General features: G+C 43.4%; 1 protein-coding gene across 2 annotated transcripts in view; it reads right to left on the bottom strand.

Annotated features, from left to right (window-relative positions):
* The window catches only part of DHRS7B (dehydrogenase/reductase 7B), a 33,290-nt gene extending 33,219 nt beyond the window's left edge, over positions 1-71 (bottom strand). The window contains exon 1 of one of the 2 annotated variants that reach the window (XM_033422634.2): positions 7-71. In XM_033422634.2, the coding sequence (XP_033278525.2) occupies positions 7-26 (20 nt within the window). In that variant the 5' untranslated portion in view covers positions 27-71. The remainder of the gene's footprint in view (positions 1-6) is intronic. The other variant, XM_033422635.2, reaches the window with a different exon arrangement.
* Between the last annotated feature and the right edge of the window lie 16,207 nt (positions 72-16,278).

The raw sequence follows: 16,278 nt of genomic DNA, 5'->3' as shown, positions 1-16,278 counted from the left end.
CCCTACCTGGTCGCTGCGGAGGCCATGGCGAATCAACCCCATCCTCCCGCCTCTCCGGTGACGTATTTTTCCCTCGCCCAGTCGTGAGGCTGCGCATGCGCGTTGGGCGGGCAGGCCTCAAGGCGCAGGTGGGAGGGGCTGGATGCGGAGCTCTGAATTGCGTCCTCCAGCCTAAGTACTGTCCCTCCGTCTTCGGAGGGAAATTCGGAAGGTCGCGGTTTGAGTTCCGTGCGCTCTTGGGGAAGAGGGCAGGGGACACAAAGTTGAAGAATGTGTGCTACGGCGTATAAAGCCTTAGTAATTAAAGCGGTGTGATACTGGCCCAAGGATAAATAAAAAGATCAATGCAAAAGAAGTGAGAAGCCAGAAACAGCCCCACGGGTATGTAGTCACATGTCTTCTCCCCACAAAAGAGCAACTGTGATGAAATAGAAGAGTTATTTTGAAGGAAAAGTGCTCGATCAATTGAATGTCCTTGGCGGGGTTGGGGGACGAACCGTAACCCCTACCTCACGCAAAAAAATCAATCCAAGATAGGTTGTAGACGTAAATGTGAAAGACACGACTCTGGAAAATAACAGCCAACAGCAGAATATCGGGGTTTTTTAGTTTTGTTTTGCTTGGCTGCGTCGCGCGGTTTTGGGGATCTTAGTTCCGGGACCAGGGATCCAGCCCTGCCAGAGCAGTGAAAGCGCCGAGCCCTAACCAATGGACCCCCAGGGAAGTCCCAAACAGCAGAATATCGTGACCGTGGGAGAGGAAAATACTTTTTAGCAGGACATTAAAAAGTACCGACCTTAAAGGGAAATGCTGATAAATTGGTCATCGTTAACTTTAAGACGTGGAAAGACACCATCAAGAGAGCAAAAGGCAAGCAATAGAGTGGAGAAGGTATTTGCAACACGTATATCTGAAGATGACTTTTATTTAGAATATATAAGTAATTCTTGCAAATAAATTCTGTAAAGATGTCAAGTAGTAAAAGAGGAAGCATGGAAAGAGGATGTGGAGAGAGAAACTGGGGGGAATTCTCATGGTTCAAAATTCAAGAGATGGCAAAAGTGTATAAATTGAAAAACCTCCCTTCCTTTTGTTCAGGCACCCCTTTCTCCTTCACCTTGGTAACAGTGCCAGCTGTGCTTGTCTTTCCAGAGCCATCTTATGTGTGGTCAAGCAATTATATATATATTCAGCATTCTCCCCACCGTCCCTTGTTATACGAACAACATAATACTCTACACACTGCTTTTATTCACTTTAGTCAATTAACATACCATGGAAGTCCTCACAAGTATCCACAAAATCTGAAAACAAGAGCGAAATTTTAATGACAGCAGATTTTGCATTAGAAACCCAGAAGCCAGAAGAAAGTGACGCAACATTTTTCAAGTGCAACTCAAAATTCTACATCCAGCAAAAGTATCCTTCAGGAATGAAAGGGAAACAGACATTATCACATGAAGGAAAACTAAGAGAATCTGTCGCCAACAGGCCTACCCTACAAAAATGACTAAAGGAAGTGCTATAAACAGAAAGGCAATGATAAAGAAGGAATCTTAGAACGTTAGGCTCTAAGATATAGAAAGAACACTGTAAGAGTAAAAATATGGGTAAACAAAATAGACTTCTCTTAAATTTTCTAAATTATGTTGAATTGTTGAAGGAAAAATTATAACACTTTCCAATATGGTTCTCAATGTATGCAAAGGAAATATTTAAAACAATTACAAATGCGAAGGGATAAACAGACATAAAAGGAGGTGAGCTTTCTACACTTCACTTGAACTGATAAAATGTAGACAACAGTAGACAGTGACAAGTTATGTATATATAATGAAATCCCTAGGGCAACCACTTAAAAAGTTATACAAAGAGATACACTAAAAAATACTATAGATGAATCAAAATGGAATCCAAAAATGTTCAAATAACCACAGGAAGAAAAAAAGCCAACAAAACAAAACAAAAAAAAAGGAAAATAAAATGATACACTTAAACCTTAACATATTAATAATTACAACATTAAAAGAAAGAGGTCTAAATACAAAAAAGAGATTGGTAGAGTGGATAAAAATAATATAACCAAAGTATGCTAGCTACAAGAAACTCAATTGTATAGGTAGGCTGAAAGTACAAGGATGGAAAAAAGATAAACTGTGCAAAAGTTAATTAAGAGAAAGCAGGAGTCGCTATATTAATACCAGATAAAATTGACTGAAGAACAGAGAAATATGTATATGTATAGCTGATTCACTTTGTTATAAAGCAGAAACTAACACACCATTGTAAAGCAATTATACTCCAATAAAGATGTTAAAAAAAAAAAAAAAGAGCAGAGAAAATTACCAGGGACGGAAAGGTACCTTACGTATAGAAGAGTCAATCCCTAAGAAGACACAGCAACCCTAAATCTTTATGCACCAAACAACAGAGGTGCAAAATAGGCAAAGAAAAATCTGATAGAACTAAAAGGAGAAATAGACAAATCCACAATTACAGTTGAAGACTTCAACACACCTCTCTCAGTACTTGATAGAACAAATAAAAAGTCAGCAAAGATTTGGAAAGGCTTAATGATACCATTAACCAACAGGATCTAATCAAGATTTGTAGAACACCTGCTAACACCAGAGACAACACATTCTTTTTAAGCACTCACAGAACATAAGTCAAGATAGACCATATCCTGGCCATAAAAACTAACCTCAACATATTTAAAATAATTGAAATTTTATAGAGTGTGTACCAACTACAATGGGATCAAACTGGGTATCAGGACTTCCCTGGTGGTCCAGTGGTTAAGACTTCGCCTTCCATTGCAGGGAGTGCGGGTTCAATCCCTGGTCAGGAAGCTAAGATCCCACATGCCCTTTGGCCAAAAAAACAAAACATAAAGCAGAAGCAATATTGTAACAAATTCAATCAGGACTTTAAAAATGGTCCACATCAAAAAAAAAAAAAAACCTTAAAAAAATTGGGTATCAATAAGAGAATGATAAAAAGAAAATCCAAAAACTTGGAAGCTGAACAACACACTTTTAAATAATCTATGGATCAAAAAGGTAGTCTCAAGTTAAAAATACATTGAACTGAATGAGGGACTTCCCTGGTGGTCCAGTGGTTGAGACTTCGCCTTCCAATGCAGGGGGTGAGGGTTCGACCCCTGGTTGGGGAACTAGGGTCCCACATGCCTTGCAGCCAAAGGGCCAAGACATAAAACAGAAGCAATATTGTAACAAATTCAATAAAGACTTAAAATAATTGTCCACATCAAAAAAACACTTTAAAAAATAAATTAATTAAATAAAATAAATAAAAATACATTGAACTGAATGAAAATGAAAATAGAATACAAACTACTACACATAAAATAGATAAGCAACAAGGATATACTGTATAACAGGGAATTATATTCAATATCTTGTAATAACCTATAATGCAATATAATCTGAAAAAATATATAACTGAATCACTCTGCCATACACCTGAAACTAACACAATATTGTAAATCAACTATACTTTAATTTTTAAAAAATGGAAATACTTAGGTATAAATAAAAGATGTATAGGGGCTTCCCTGGTGGCACAGTGGTTAAGAATCCGCCTGCCAATGCAGGGGACATGGGTTTGATCCCTGGTCCGGGAAGATCCCACATGCCGCAGAGCAACTAAGCCCGTGTGCCACAACTACTGAGCCTGTGCTCAGAGCCCGCGAGCCACAACTACTGAAGCCCGTGCACCTAGAGCCCGCACTCTGCAACAAGACAAGCCACAGTGAGAAGCCCGCACACAGCAAAGAAGACCCAATGCAGCCAAAACTAAATAAATTAATTTAAAAATAATAATAAATAAAATGTATGTGGAAAGGCAAAGGAACTACAATAGCTAAAACAATTTTGAAAAAGAATGATAAAGTGGGAGGAATCACTCTACCTGATTACAAACCTTATTATAGAGCTCAAACTCTGTGATGTCGAGGGACGGACACATGGATCAATGGGACAGAATTGAGGACCCAGAAGTAGCTCCACACAATTAAGTCCACCTGATTTTTGAAAAAGTTGAAAAAGCAATTCAGTGCAGAAAGAATAGTCTTTTTAAACAAATGGTGCTGGAGCAACTGGATATCTATAGGCAAAACATATAATAAATAAAAAATAAAGAACATCAATCTAAACCTCACATCTTTTGAAAAAATTAATTCAAAATGAACCAAATTTAAATGTAAAACATAAAATTATAGGGTTTGGGGTTTTTTTTGGCCACAGTGCGCAGCATGTGGGATATTAGTTCCCCAACCAGGGATGGAACCTGTGCCCCCTGCTGTGGAAGCGCGGAGTCTTAACCACTGGAGCGCCAGGAAGTCCCTAAAATATAAATTTATAAGACTTTTAGAAGATAGGAGAAAATTTGGTGGAACTAGGAGTTGACGAGTTCTTAGACATGACACTAAAAGTATGTTCCGTAAAAGAAAAAATTGATAATGTGGACTTAATTGATGTTGAAATCTTTTGCTCTGCAAAAACTAATTACGGACTAGGAGAAAATATTTGAAAATCATACATCTGAAAAAGGATTCATATCTAGATTACATAAAGAACTCTCAAAACTCAACAGTAAACAAATGGACAATTCAATTTAAACACGAACAAAGAGGGGCTTCCCTGGTGGTCCAAATAAGGTTTAAAATTAAAATTATTCATTCCAAATAAGGTTTAAAATTTAAAAATAAAAAACCCCACATGACAGATGTTGAGTTTCTTACCACCTCCAACCTCAGGCTTCTCAACCTAAAATGAAGATAATAAAGTGTGAGACCAAAGGTGTAACCCACCAGAGTTCTTGGCTTCCTTAACCAGTAGAAATTGATCAGAGGGCAGACAAGAAATTCAGGCAAGGCTTTACTGGGACCGCTGATGCAGCGGGGGGAGGGAGAACAAACAACAGGTTGCCTTGTTTGCCAGCTCCCTGAGAGGGGGCGGGCTTGTTCCTCACATGGGGTGAAGGTAGGGGTGTGTCCAGGGGTCGGGTCAGAGGGGTGGCTTAGCTGTTTTGCCCAACCCTTAGGTGGTGTCGAGAGCAGGGCGCGTTCGCAGTACCCTGTTTTTGCTCCCTGCTCTTCAAAAGTGGCAGCTGGGTTTTTTGGTCTCTTTGTATCTTTTGTCCAGAATTTACCCCAACTGTGCATGCACTCAGTTATTTTTAGTCCTATATAGTTTCCTTGTATTTTGCTGCCGGAGGAGAGGTGTGTCCAGGTGCAAGCACTGCAGCAAAGGGTCCCAGGTCCCTGCCTGTCTCAAAGGCAGTTGTGAAGAACCACGTAAGCTGTGATCACTAAACTGTAGCTGTTGCTTTGATTGCTGTTGGTGGAGTGATGGTTGCAAGAATACGAAGTTGCATAAGCGGGCTTTCCTCTGATGAGGGTGGAAAAGAAAACATGTTTTCCTGGTAACGACAGAGGTTTCCTGTAGTTATAAGAACTTCTCTTTAGTGATGCGCTTTGTATGATGCTGCTTGGAACTGGGGAATGATGACTCGAGGCCCCTCCTCAGTGGTGTGCACATGTCAGACCACCCCTTCCTCCCGGAAACCTCCTGCCCAGCTCCATGTTTTGCCGAGGTTACTAAATAGTCAGAAGAACAGGGATCTGATAACAGAAGAAAGCTATTGCTGTGCCAGCCAGAGACACAGACACACGTTCTGTCACTTGTGTTCCTAGGACATGTTCAGCCTCTTGGCAGGAAGGGGAGTTTTCCTGCTCCTCACTGAAACTTAAGAGAAAAGCGAGTGCTGTGACTCCCAGAAATAAGAAAGGTGATATTCCTTCCCTAGAAGGAAGGGTTTAAGACTTTTCAAAGTGTCCTGTAGTGTCCTGTTGCCTATTCTAACAAATAATATCTACACTGTATTTCTTCAAATCCTCAGGCAGATGTAATATTCAAGAGGCATATCCATAAAGGCTGTGTCAGATGCAATGAACATTTTAATAAGACTGACTTTTCCACAGGGAGCCCGTGGCTTCCTGTCTAGGGCTAGAACGGTGCTGTCCAGGACAGTAGACACTAGCTACCCATGGCTCTTTAAATGTAAATTAATTCAAAAAAAATTAAAAATTCAGTTCCCCAGTCCCACCAGATGCAGAGCATTTCTACCACCCCAGAAGGTTCTGGAGGAATGCGCTAGATGAGTCACAGCGAGGGCACGTTACCCTTGACAAACAGCCCTTCTGCCCTCTGTTATTTCCACCAAGTATCTCTAGTCCTGTGGAAGACATCTGCGTGTCAGACAGTGAGCTGTTGTCAAATGGAAAAAACTAAACATTGGTCACTGGGAATCGAACCCGGGAGTCTGGCCCAGAGCACATCCCTGGAAACAGTCACGCCACCCGATTCCGGAAAGAAAGCGCGGCGCCAGGACGTGGCTGTCCCCACTTCGAGCCCAGGGAGTCAGCCCTCTGACTCGGTCCTGTGGACGCAGAAGCATCCCCCCAACACGCGTGCACACGCACAGACACGCACACACACACGCCTCAGGTGCGCGCAAAAAGTGCGGGAGGCCTCCTGAGAAGCCAATCCAATTTTACGTTCCCGAGGAACAATTTGGGTTTTGTTAGAATCAGAATAAATCAATTTGGCAGTTGCTGCATCTGAATCTTGGCTTCCTGAGACATGGTCCGACTTGCTTCTCTCTCCTATATTCAGTCCCAGGACTTCCACTTTCTGAGCCTCTGGGTGTATTTAATAAATGGAAAAAAATCCCCAAATGGGATTACGGTACTTACGGAACATTTGTAAGTTTTCCATTTAAGAAATCACGTAATTTAACATGCAAATACGGTGTGATGTGTCTGTGTTGTTTACAGGAGAACTACAGAATTCATGGGAAATCTACTCAAAGACAGCTGCCCCAGAGGCTGTGCTGGGACAGGAGTGCAGGTGCTATGAGGAGCCACACCTGTCTCTCTCCCGTCAGTGTCTCTGTGACTCTGCAGTCAAAACGTGAGGACCTTTTGACTATGAAGCCAGGACAAAGGCCTGGCCCAGCTGCCTGGCGCTCCAGCGTCAAGTGGGGCACGGTGCCTGCAGACAGTGCCACTCAGAGCCGGCCCATTCTTCTTCCACCGGGCACTAGGAGGCGTCTGTACTGAGACTCCCGGGGCAAGTTGCTAGTCTGTCCCTTTCTTCCAGTCTTAGCAGCTCCCCTTGCCAAGTGCCTCTCACTAGAATTGTGCATAAGTAATTCTGGCTACGCAGAGTAGACTCTTTCTTTTTTCTAAAGAAACCCCTTCCTAAAGCAATTCCATTTCCCCTTCGCTGTTTATAGAGGACATTTAAGGAGGCCAAGGAAAAAGAGAGCTGCTCACTTCAATATTTCTCTATTGCTTTAGCACAGACTTCCCCCAAAAAGAGACTTTATATTTCTAAGCATGTCTGTATTCCTGAGACAGTCACATCCCTCTTTGAGGCAGGGAAATTCTGTCTCTGAGATTAAAAAAAGCTTTGATCTCAAGGTTTCTCCCAGGAAGGCAGCAAGGCGTCAGGGCTCAAAAAAGCTGCAGCCTCTGCCATTTCGCATCTTAGAGACTTTCAGCCACTGAGAAGGTATTTTGAACACACTTATGACTCTCACACACTCTGTTTAAGTGTCTACAAAAACCTATTTTGTACCCTTGCTGCCCACAGACGCCCCATCAGCCATGGCACAGCAGGGTCCATGACATTTCTGTGTCAGTTAAACCATCCGATCTATGAGATAAAATGGGAGGTGAGGGAGGGGTGGAAAAGCACACAGTGTGAGCCCAGGAGCCTGGGGCTCAGCTCCGTGGAGCCCAGGAGTCCAGGCCTGGCCTTAGGACATCGTGAGCACTCAGAGGAGTACTGACAGGCGCTCTCCTGGATCATGGTGTCACCTGTAGAGAAACGCACCGCATTTCCTTACTTCCCATTTCCTTTGTATTCATTCAACCAATGCTTATGCAGCACTTACTGTATGCAGGGTACTGTGGGAGCACAAGGAAAATACGGGCACAGCTCTGGCCCACAAGACACACATGACCTGGGGAGAGAGAAGACATGTCCACATGTAGCTGGGGCAGGAGGAAATGGCATGCAATGTAGGGGAGTTTCAGTCACACTGCTGTGGGAATCCAGGAAATGGAGCTAGGAAGTGCATCCAAGAAGGCTGCATGGAAGAGGAGACATCCGTGTGGGACTTGGAAGGATGGGAGAATTCGGACACGTCCATTTCACCCTTGGGACATTAGCAAGGGCACAGAGGAATGGACAGAATGGTCAGTTCTTTCATTTGGCTACTGTGAGGATGAGACATGAGACGTGGGGAAGTAGATCGGGTCGGACTGGACTATTTTCAGTTGGCAGTGGAAGCCCAAGTGGGTTTATAGCACTGAAACCGAGCAGGACCCTGCGGGGACTTCCTGGGGACATGTCCCCCATGTCTCCTACTTCTTGTTTGTAGAAAAGCTTTAGCATCCTAGGCCTTCCCCAAGTCCCTAAAAGAAAAATTTAATCAGAGAAGTTAAAAAAAAAAAAAGGGACTTCCCTGGAGGTCCAGCAGTTAGGACTCTGTGCTTTCACTGCAGGGGGCGTGGGTTCGATCCCTGGTTGGGGAACTAAGAACCTGCATGCTGTGCAGTGTGGCCAAAGGGGGGGGGGAAATATATATATATACACACACATATACATATATATATACACACACACACACAGAAACAAAACAATCAAGCAAGGCAAAATAATAATAGTTTAGCCATAAAACAAAGTCAAGGACATTTATTTCCCTCTCAAGGGCTGTAGACAAGATCCTGAGCCATATCCTTGAACTGTTTTGCCTGTACTGAAACTGCCACCAGGTGGAAGAAGTTATTGCATACTGACCACCAGCATGTAGACCCCAGCATAGTTGGAACCAGAAGGTTGATAATGTTAATTTCCAAAACATCACCCTTTCACCTCACCACCAACCAATCAGAAAAATGTCCACGAGCTGATCACATACCCTACAACCCTCACCTCAACACTGTCCTTTAGAGGGACAAAATGGTAAGTCACAATATATCTTACTGACTTCCATATAAAGTTAACAAAGCAGAGTGAGGGGCTTCCCTGGTGGCACAGTGGTTAAGAATCCGCTTGCCAGTGAAGGGGACACAGGTTTGAGCCCTGGTCCGGGAAGATCCCACATGCCGCAGAGCAACTAAGCCCGTGAGCCACAACTACTGAGCCTGCATGCTGCAACTACTGAAACCCGTGCTCTGCAATAAGAGAAGCCACCGCAATGAGAAGCCCGCGCACCGCAAGGAAGAGTATCCCCTGCTCACTGCAACTAGAGAAAGTACGCGCGCAGCAACGAAGACCCAATGCAGCCAAAAATAAAAATAAATTTAATTTAATTTAAAAAATCAAGTTAAAAAAAAAGAATAGCAAGACTAAGGAGATGTTAGGGAGGAAAAACTTAAAAAAAAAAAAGGCTGGTGCATCAGTGTGAGGTAAAGTTAGTCTTGGTAACCACTTCATTGGGCTGTTAGGAGGGCATTTATATCATGGAACAGTGCTTGGTACTTAGTAAGTATTAAATAAATATTAGTTGTTGCCATTACTATTCATATCACCGCCCTCCTCAAAGCCTGACAAAACCAGGCGTCCAGTCTTCATGCTGCCATGAAAGCCCTGAGCATCATTGAGGCCCCTCATGGGCAACGTGGAAGTTAGTGCCTGTTTCCCAGGGCTGCTGTGACAATTACACAAAGGTGTGGATGGGAAAGTGGTTGTTAAGAAGCATGAGGGGTTATTACTATCTTGAGTGTTTTCCAAAAGAAAGTTAAATACAGGAGAGCCCAATTAGTTTCAAAGAAGAAAAATTCTATACACTCTTCACTTTCATTTCACTATTTTTTTTTTTAGGTATAAAAATTATATTTATTTCAACCAAGGAAAGGAATCACAAGTTACGAATTTTTTTTTTTCTTTTTGCGGTACGCGGGCCTCTCACTGCTGTGGCCTCTCCCGCCGCGGAGCACAGGCTCCGGACGCGCAGGCCCAGCGGCCACGGCCCACGGGCCCGGCCGCTCCGCGGCATGCGGGATCCTCCCGGACCGGGGCACGAACCCACATCCCCCGCATCGGCAGGCGGACCCCCAACCACTGCGCCACCAGGGAAGCCCACAAGTTACGAATTTTAAAAGCTGACCAACATCACAAAATCTGTAACTGCCTGACACACGTCTGTAATACTTTTTTTTTTGAATTTTTGAATTTTATTTTATTTATTTTTTTATATAGCAGGTTCTTTTCATTATTAAGATCCATATTCAGTCTTTGCTCCATTTCTGCCAGCAAAAAGGCACTTTGCAGGTATGTTCTTTGCGCGAGATGCTGAATAAGAGGCCATTTCAGAGCCAGGCCTTAAAAACTAAAAGTCTTAAAAACTAACAGGGACTTCCCTGGTGGTCCAGTGGTAAAGAATCCGCCTTACAATGCAGGGGACACAGGTTCGATTCCTGGTCAGGGAACTAAGATCCTACATGCCTCGGGGGCAACTCAGCCCACGCACCACAACTACTGAGCTCGGGTGCCGTGGAGACTGCGTGCCACAACTAGAGAGAGAAAACCTGCACACCACAACTAGAGAGAAGCCCACGTGCTGCAATGAAGAGCCCGCGGCGATGAAAGACCCAGCATGCCTCAACGAAGATCCCACACACCGCAACTAAGACCTGACGCAGCCAAAATAAATAAATAAATAAAAATTAACAAAGGGAGTTTCAGAAAGAATTGAAGATCTAAGGGTTAGAGAGAATGTTGTGCATCATAAAATATTTAAAATAACCTATCTTAAATAATCTAAACTATTTAAACAATCTGTTACAATCACAAATAATTTAAAGTAATCCAATTTGATAGGATGGTAAGTTGAGAGTGGTCACAAGATCTTATCTTCTGATGCAAAATTGGGACTGGTGTGAATATAAGTTTCCAACTTCTGTCCGTGATTAAAATAAATTTTTTCTTGCATGTGTTACTCGAACACAGAAGCTTTAGAAATTGTTTCCACATTCCACAACCTACAGGAAGGACATTATTTCTAGAGGGTTATCTTAGTTGATAGTTTGTTGCTCTGGAGGGCGTCTTGTAACTGAGTCTCTGTATTCTTAATAGATACTTCCAAGATTTATCTGTTACATCTGACCACAAGGATCACTGGCCTCGTTCTCTTTTCCCAAATGCATGATGGAAAATGTCCAACTCTCCAGGGTTTATTATTTAACAATGAGCTTGAGAGTTTAAATGAAGAGTGTGAACTCTGCTGATTAAGAAATTGTGATCATTCAACCTGCTCAGGACAGAAGCTGACACTTGTTGCATCTAGAAAAACTTTTCCCCTAAGACATAACAGTTTTAGTGTTTTATGTAGTGGGCATTACTAATTTCAAACTGAAACCAAATAATACTCTTGGAATTACTTTATTAACAATTCTGGTTGGAAAGTTGTAACATGATTTGGCGAAATTTTAACATTTCAGGATATTAATCACCACACTTTTCTTATCTAAAATAGCCGGGGAGGGACTTCCCTGGTGGCACAGCACTTACGAATCCGCCTGCCCTTGCAGGGGACACGGGTTCGATCCCTGGTCCGGGAATATCCCACATGCCACGGAGCAACTAAGCCCATGCGCCACAATTATTGAGCCCATGCGCCACAATTACTGAGTCCGCGTGCCACAATTACTGAGCCCGCATGCCTAGAGCCCGTGCTCCGCAACAAGAGAAGCCACTGCAACGAGAAGCCTGTGCACCACAATGAAGAGTAGCTTCCGCTCGCCACAACTAGAGAAAGCCTGTGTGCAGCAACAAAGACCCAACGCAGCCATAAATAAATAAATAAATAAACAAAATAATAAGGAGGGACTTCCCTGGTGGTCCAGCGGTTAAGACTCCGCGCTCCCAGTGCAGGGGGCCTGGGTTCGATCCCTGGTCAGGGAACTAGATCCCACATGCCTCAGCTAAGTGCCCGCATGCTGCAACTAAGACCCAGCAGGGCCAAATAAATAAATAAATATTTTAAAAAATAATAAGGAAAATAACATGCTAGTGAGGATGTGGAGAAACTGGAACACTCATACACTGCTGGTGGGAAAGTAAGATGGTACAGCTGCTGTGGAAAACAGTCTGGAGGCTCCTCAAAAGGTTAAACATAAAGTTACCATGGACCCAACAATTCCATCCCTAGGTATATTCCCAAGAGAACTGAAAACAGCCTCACAAAAGTTTATAGGCTTGGGCTTCCCTGGTGGCGCAGTGGTTGAGAGTCCGCCTGCCGATGCAGGGGACACGGGTTCGTGCCGCGGTCTGGGAAGATCCCACATGCCGCAGAGCGGCTGGGCCCGTGAGCCATGGCCGCTGGGCCTGTACATCCGGAGCCTGTGCTCTGCAACAGGAGAGGCCGCGTCAGTGAGAGGCCCGCGTATCGCAAAAAAAATAAAAAACTTTATAGGCTAGAACAAATAATTCTAAAATTTGTATGGAACTGCGAAAGATCCTGAAGAGCAAAAAAAAACCCACCAAAAACCCCCAAAAAATCTTGAGAAAGAAGAACAAAGCTGGAAACTGGAGGCAGCACAGAGTGACTCCAAACTGTATCCCAGAGCTAGGGTGATTAACAGTGTGGTATTGGTATATAAACAGACACCTAGATCAGTGGGACAGAATTAAGAGCCCAGAAGTAAACCCTCTCAGACATGGTCAATTAACCTACAACAGAGGAGCCAAGAATATACGATGGGGAAAGGACGGTCTCTTCCAAAAATGGTGCTGGGGGCAATCCCTGGCTGTCCAGTGGTTAGGGCTCCGAGCTTCCACTGCAAGGGGCGTGGGTTCAGTTCCCGGTCGGGGAACTAAGATTCCGCATACCACATGGCACGGCCCAGAAAAAAAAAAAACAAAACAGGGTGGGGAAAACTGGACAGCTACATGCAAAAGAATGAAACTGGACTACTTTCTTACGTCACACACAAAAAGACTTGAACTTAAGAGCTGAAATCACGTTTCAGCTAAACCACACAATTTCCATATCAAGCAACGTGGGTATTGAATCTTATATTTAAAAAAACAGAAACTTTTTTTTGTTAATTTAACCATTTCTTGGGCAGCAGCTTAAATCTCCACTCATTTCTTTTCGTTCCAGTTGGGCTGCTGGAATTTGCCCCCCACACGAGTGATTCAGGGGTCAACTTGCACGTGGTTTATCCACAGACTCTGGGGCTCCCCTTCCCTGACTCTGTCCTCGCTTTTCAGTGGCTTTAGTTTTTCTGTGCTCTGTTCTCTAATTCTTCAGTCCAGAAAGACTGTGCGTTTTCTATCAGAGCTTCAACCTCCCTCTTTGGGCTCCTGCTAGCGTGGCCTGTCCTCAGTCTATAAGCCATAAAAAACAGGTCTCTTCCTCGGGGCAGGTCCCTTCGTCCAAGTGTCTACTTCCTCACAATTGGGCTCATTCTCCAAGGCCTTCAGGTATTTGTGTTTGCATTCTGACAAGAGTTCATAGCTGTTATCTGAGAGAGGATTATAGGATATACTTGACCATGTTGAAAGCACAATTCCATGGATGTTTACATTAAAAAAAATTTGAAAACAAAACAAACAAAAAACAGACATAGAGAATAACATTTTAGGCCATGTTAGTCCCATGGATAGTGGGAAATGCCTTTTGAGGCAAATACCTGACCATACCACTTTTTTTTTTTTTTTTTTTTTTTGCTGTACGCGGGCCTCTCACTCTTGTGGGCTCTCCCGTTGTGGAGCACAGGCTCGGAACGCGCAGGCTCAGCGGCCATGGCTCACGGGCCCAGCCGCTCCGCGGCATGTGGGATCCTCCCGGACCAGGGCACGAACCCGTGTCCCTTGCATCGGCAGGCGGACTCTCAACCACTGCGCCACCAGGGAAGCCCCATATCACTTATTTTTAAACTGGCCAGCTCTTGCCCATCCTTCTACTCTTAGGTCAGGCATAGGAAACATTTCCGGATCCCCTCCACTGCAACCGCCTGGGCAGGGTTAGGGTGAGAGGTGTCTTGGAGGGTTTTCATGTTACCTGGACTTTCCTCTATCTCAGCAATTTCATACTTCAGTCATCCCTCAGTATCCTCAAGGGACTGGTTCCAGGACGCTCTGTAGATACCCAAACCTGCAGATACTCGAGTCCCTTATATAAAGTGGTATATAACCTACCCACATCCTCCTGTATACCTAAATCATCTCTAGATTACTTATAATACCTGATACAATGTAAATGCTGTGTAAATAGTTGTAAGTACAATGTAAAAGCTATGTAAGCTGTGGTCAGCGCACGGTTTGCTTTTTGGAAATTTCTGGCATTTTTTTTCAAATATTTTCCATCCAAGGTTGCTTGAATCCTTGGATGTGGTACCTATGGATACACAGGAATGGCTGTACAGAAACTGCCTGCTAGTGTTCCTATTTATCCCACTACACTGTGGGATTCTTAAAGTAGGATATTGTCAATCATTTCAATGCCCAGCAACTTCCAGATCAATTGCTAATGTTTCTTTTTTTTTCTTTTGCTGCGCTGCTCTGTGGCATGCGGGATCTTAGTTCCCCAACTAGTGATTGAACCCAAGTCCCCTGCAGTGGAAGCGTGGAGTCTTAACCACTGGACTGTCAGGGAAGTCCCTGTTTCTCAAGCCCTTAATTAAACAACAGGCACGTACTAAGAGCTTGGCATGCATTACCATTTATTCTGTGCTGTAACCCTTTAATGTAAGCACTGAGTTGGTGTCACCCCAATTTTAACAGATAAGCAATCTGCCTCATGTTACACAGGCAGAAAGTGGTGGAGCCAGAACTGAAGGTTAAGAGTCTGACTTGTTTTCTGGGTGGATGCATGAATGGAACTTCCGGACCCGTTTTCTAGATGCTGTGGAACTTGAGCAAGTCCCCTTTCCCCGCCTTAGAACATTTTGTCATTTCAAGTTTTAGTGATTTTTTAAGTATGAAATACTATGATTAATTCTTATTATAAAATAATTCAAATGCCATAGATGAAGTTCTCCCTCACCAGACATTAACTATGATTGATTTGTTTTTTTCTCCCAGCCCTTTAATAGATACTCACATACAGTATTATTTTTCGGTAAATGTCACCATACTATCTGTATTTTTCTGCAACTTGTTTTATTCATGTATGTCTTATAGACTTTCCATATTAGTACTTAGAAACCTAGGTCATTTTTTTACAGCAGCATAGCATTCCCTAGAATGCCTAGTTAATAGTTTACTCAATCATTTGCCTATTAATGGTCATTTAGGGTGTTTTCAGCTTTTTTCCCATCAGAAAAAAAATGCCGTAGTAGACAGTTTCATCCATGACTCTTCTCGGAACTGCTTTTCAAGGATATATCGTGTTTTAATCTTATTTATGTATGAGGCTGATTACAGGGCATTTCAAATCATTATTTATAATCCAAGTAGAGAGCACAGAAATTCTCCCAGGGTTGGATGACCATACTGATAAAAAATGTGATCAATAGATATTAGGGGCCTGAATTCTAAGGGCACATTCTTTTTTTTCCTTAATATTTATTTATTTATTTGGTTGCGCCGGGTCTTAGTTGCAGCAGGCGGGATCCCTAGCTGCACATGCAAACTCTTGGTTGCGGCATACAAGTGCGAACTAGTTCCCTGACGAAGGATGGAACCTGGGCCCCCTGTATTGGGAGTGCAGAGTCTTATCCACTGCACCACCAGGGAAGTCCCTAAGGGCACATTCTTGAAACCGAATCATATTTACAAGAACAGTAAAACTAAAATACTCGTGACATTGAATATTAATAGAGGTGAATCACATATAATTTGTAATTCCTAACTATTTCTGAGTTTACTTTTTTTTTTTTGCGGTATGTGGGCCTCTCACTGCCGTGGCCTCTCCCGCTGCGGAGCACAGGCTCCGGACGCGCAGGCCCAGCGGCCATGGCTCACAGGCCCAGCCGCTCCACGGCACGTGGGATCTTCCCGGACCGGGGCACGAACCCGTGTCCCCGGCATCGGCAGGCGGACTCTCAACCACTGCGCCACCAGGGAAGCCCTCTGAGTTTACTTTTTATTAAACGGATACACCTTTCTTTAACATATCCATAACGTGCCTTACTTCACCTGTGTTTTATTCTGAGAATGATCTTATTAGATTCTCCTATAAAAGTTTGTTTGGGTTAATTAATTAAACATTTATTTTTGAGAACCTGCATAT

This window comes from Orcinus orca, chromosome 19 (genome assembly GCF_937001465.1).
Source record: "Orcinus orca chromosome 19, mOrcOrc1.1, whole genome shotgun sequence".
NCBI lineage: Eukaryota > Metazoa > Chordata > Mammalia > Artiodactyla > Delphinidae > Orcinus > Orcinus orca.
Note: the sequence above shows the minus strand (reverse complement) of the source record. Positions and strands in the feature narration are given on the sequence as shown.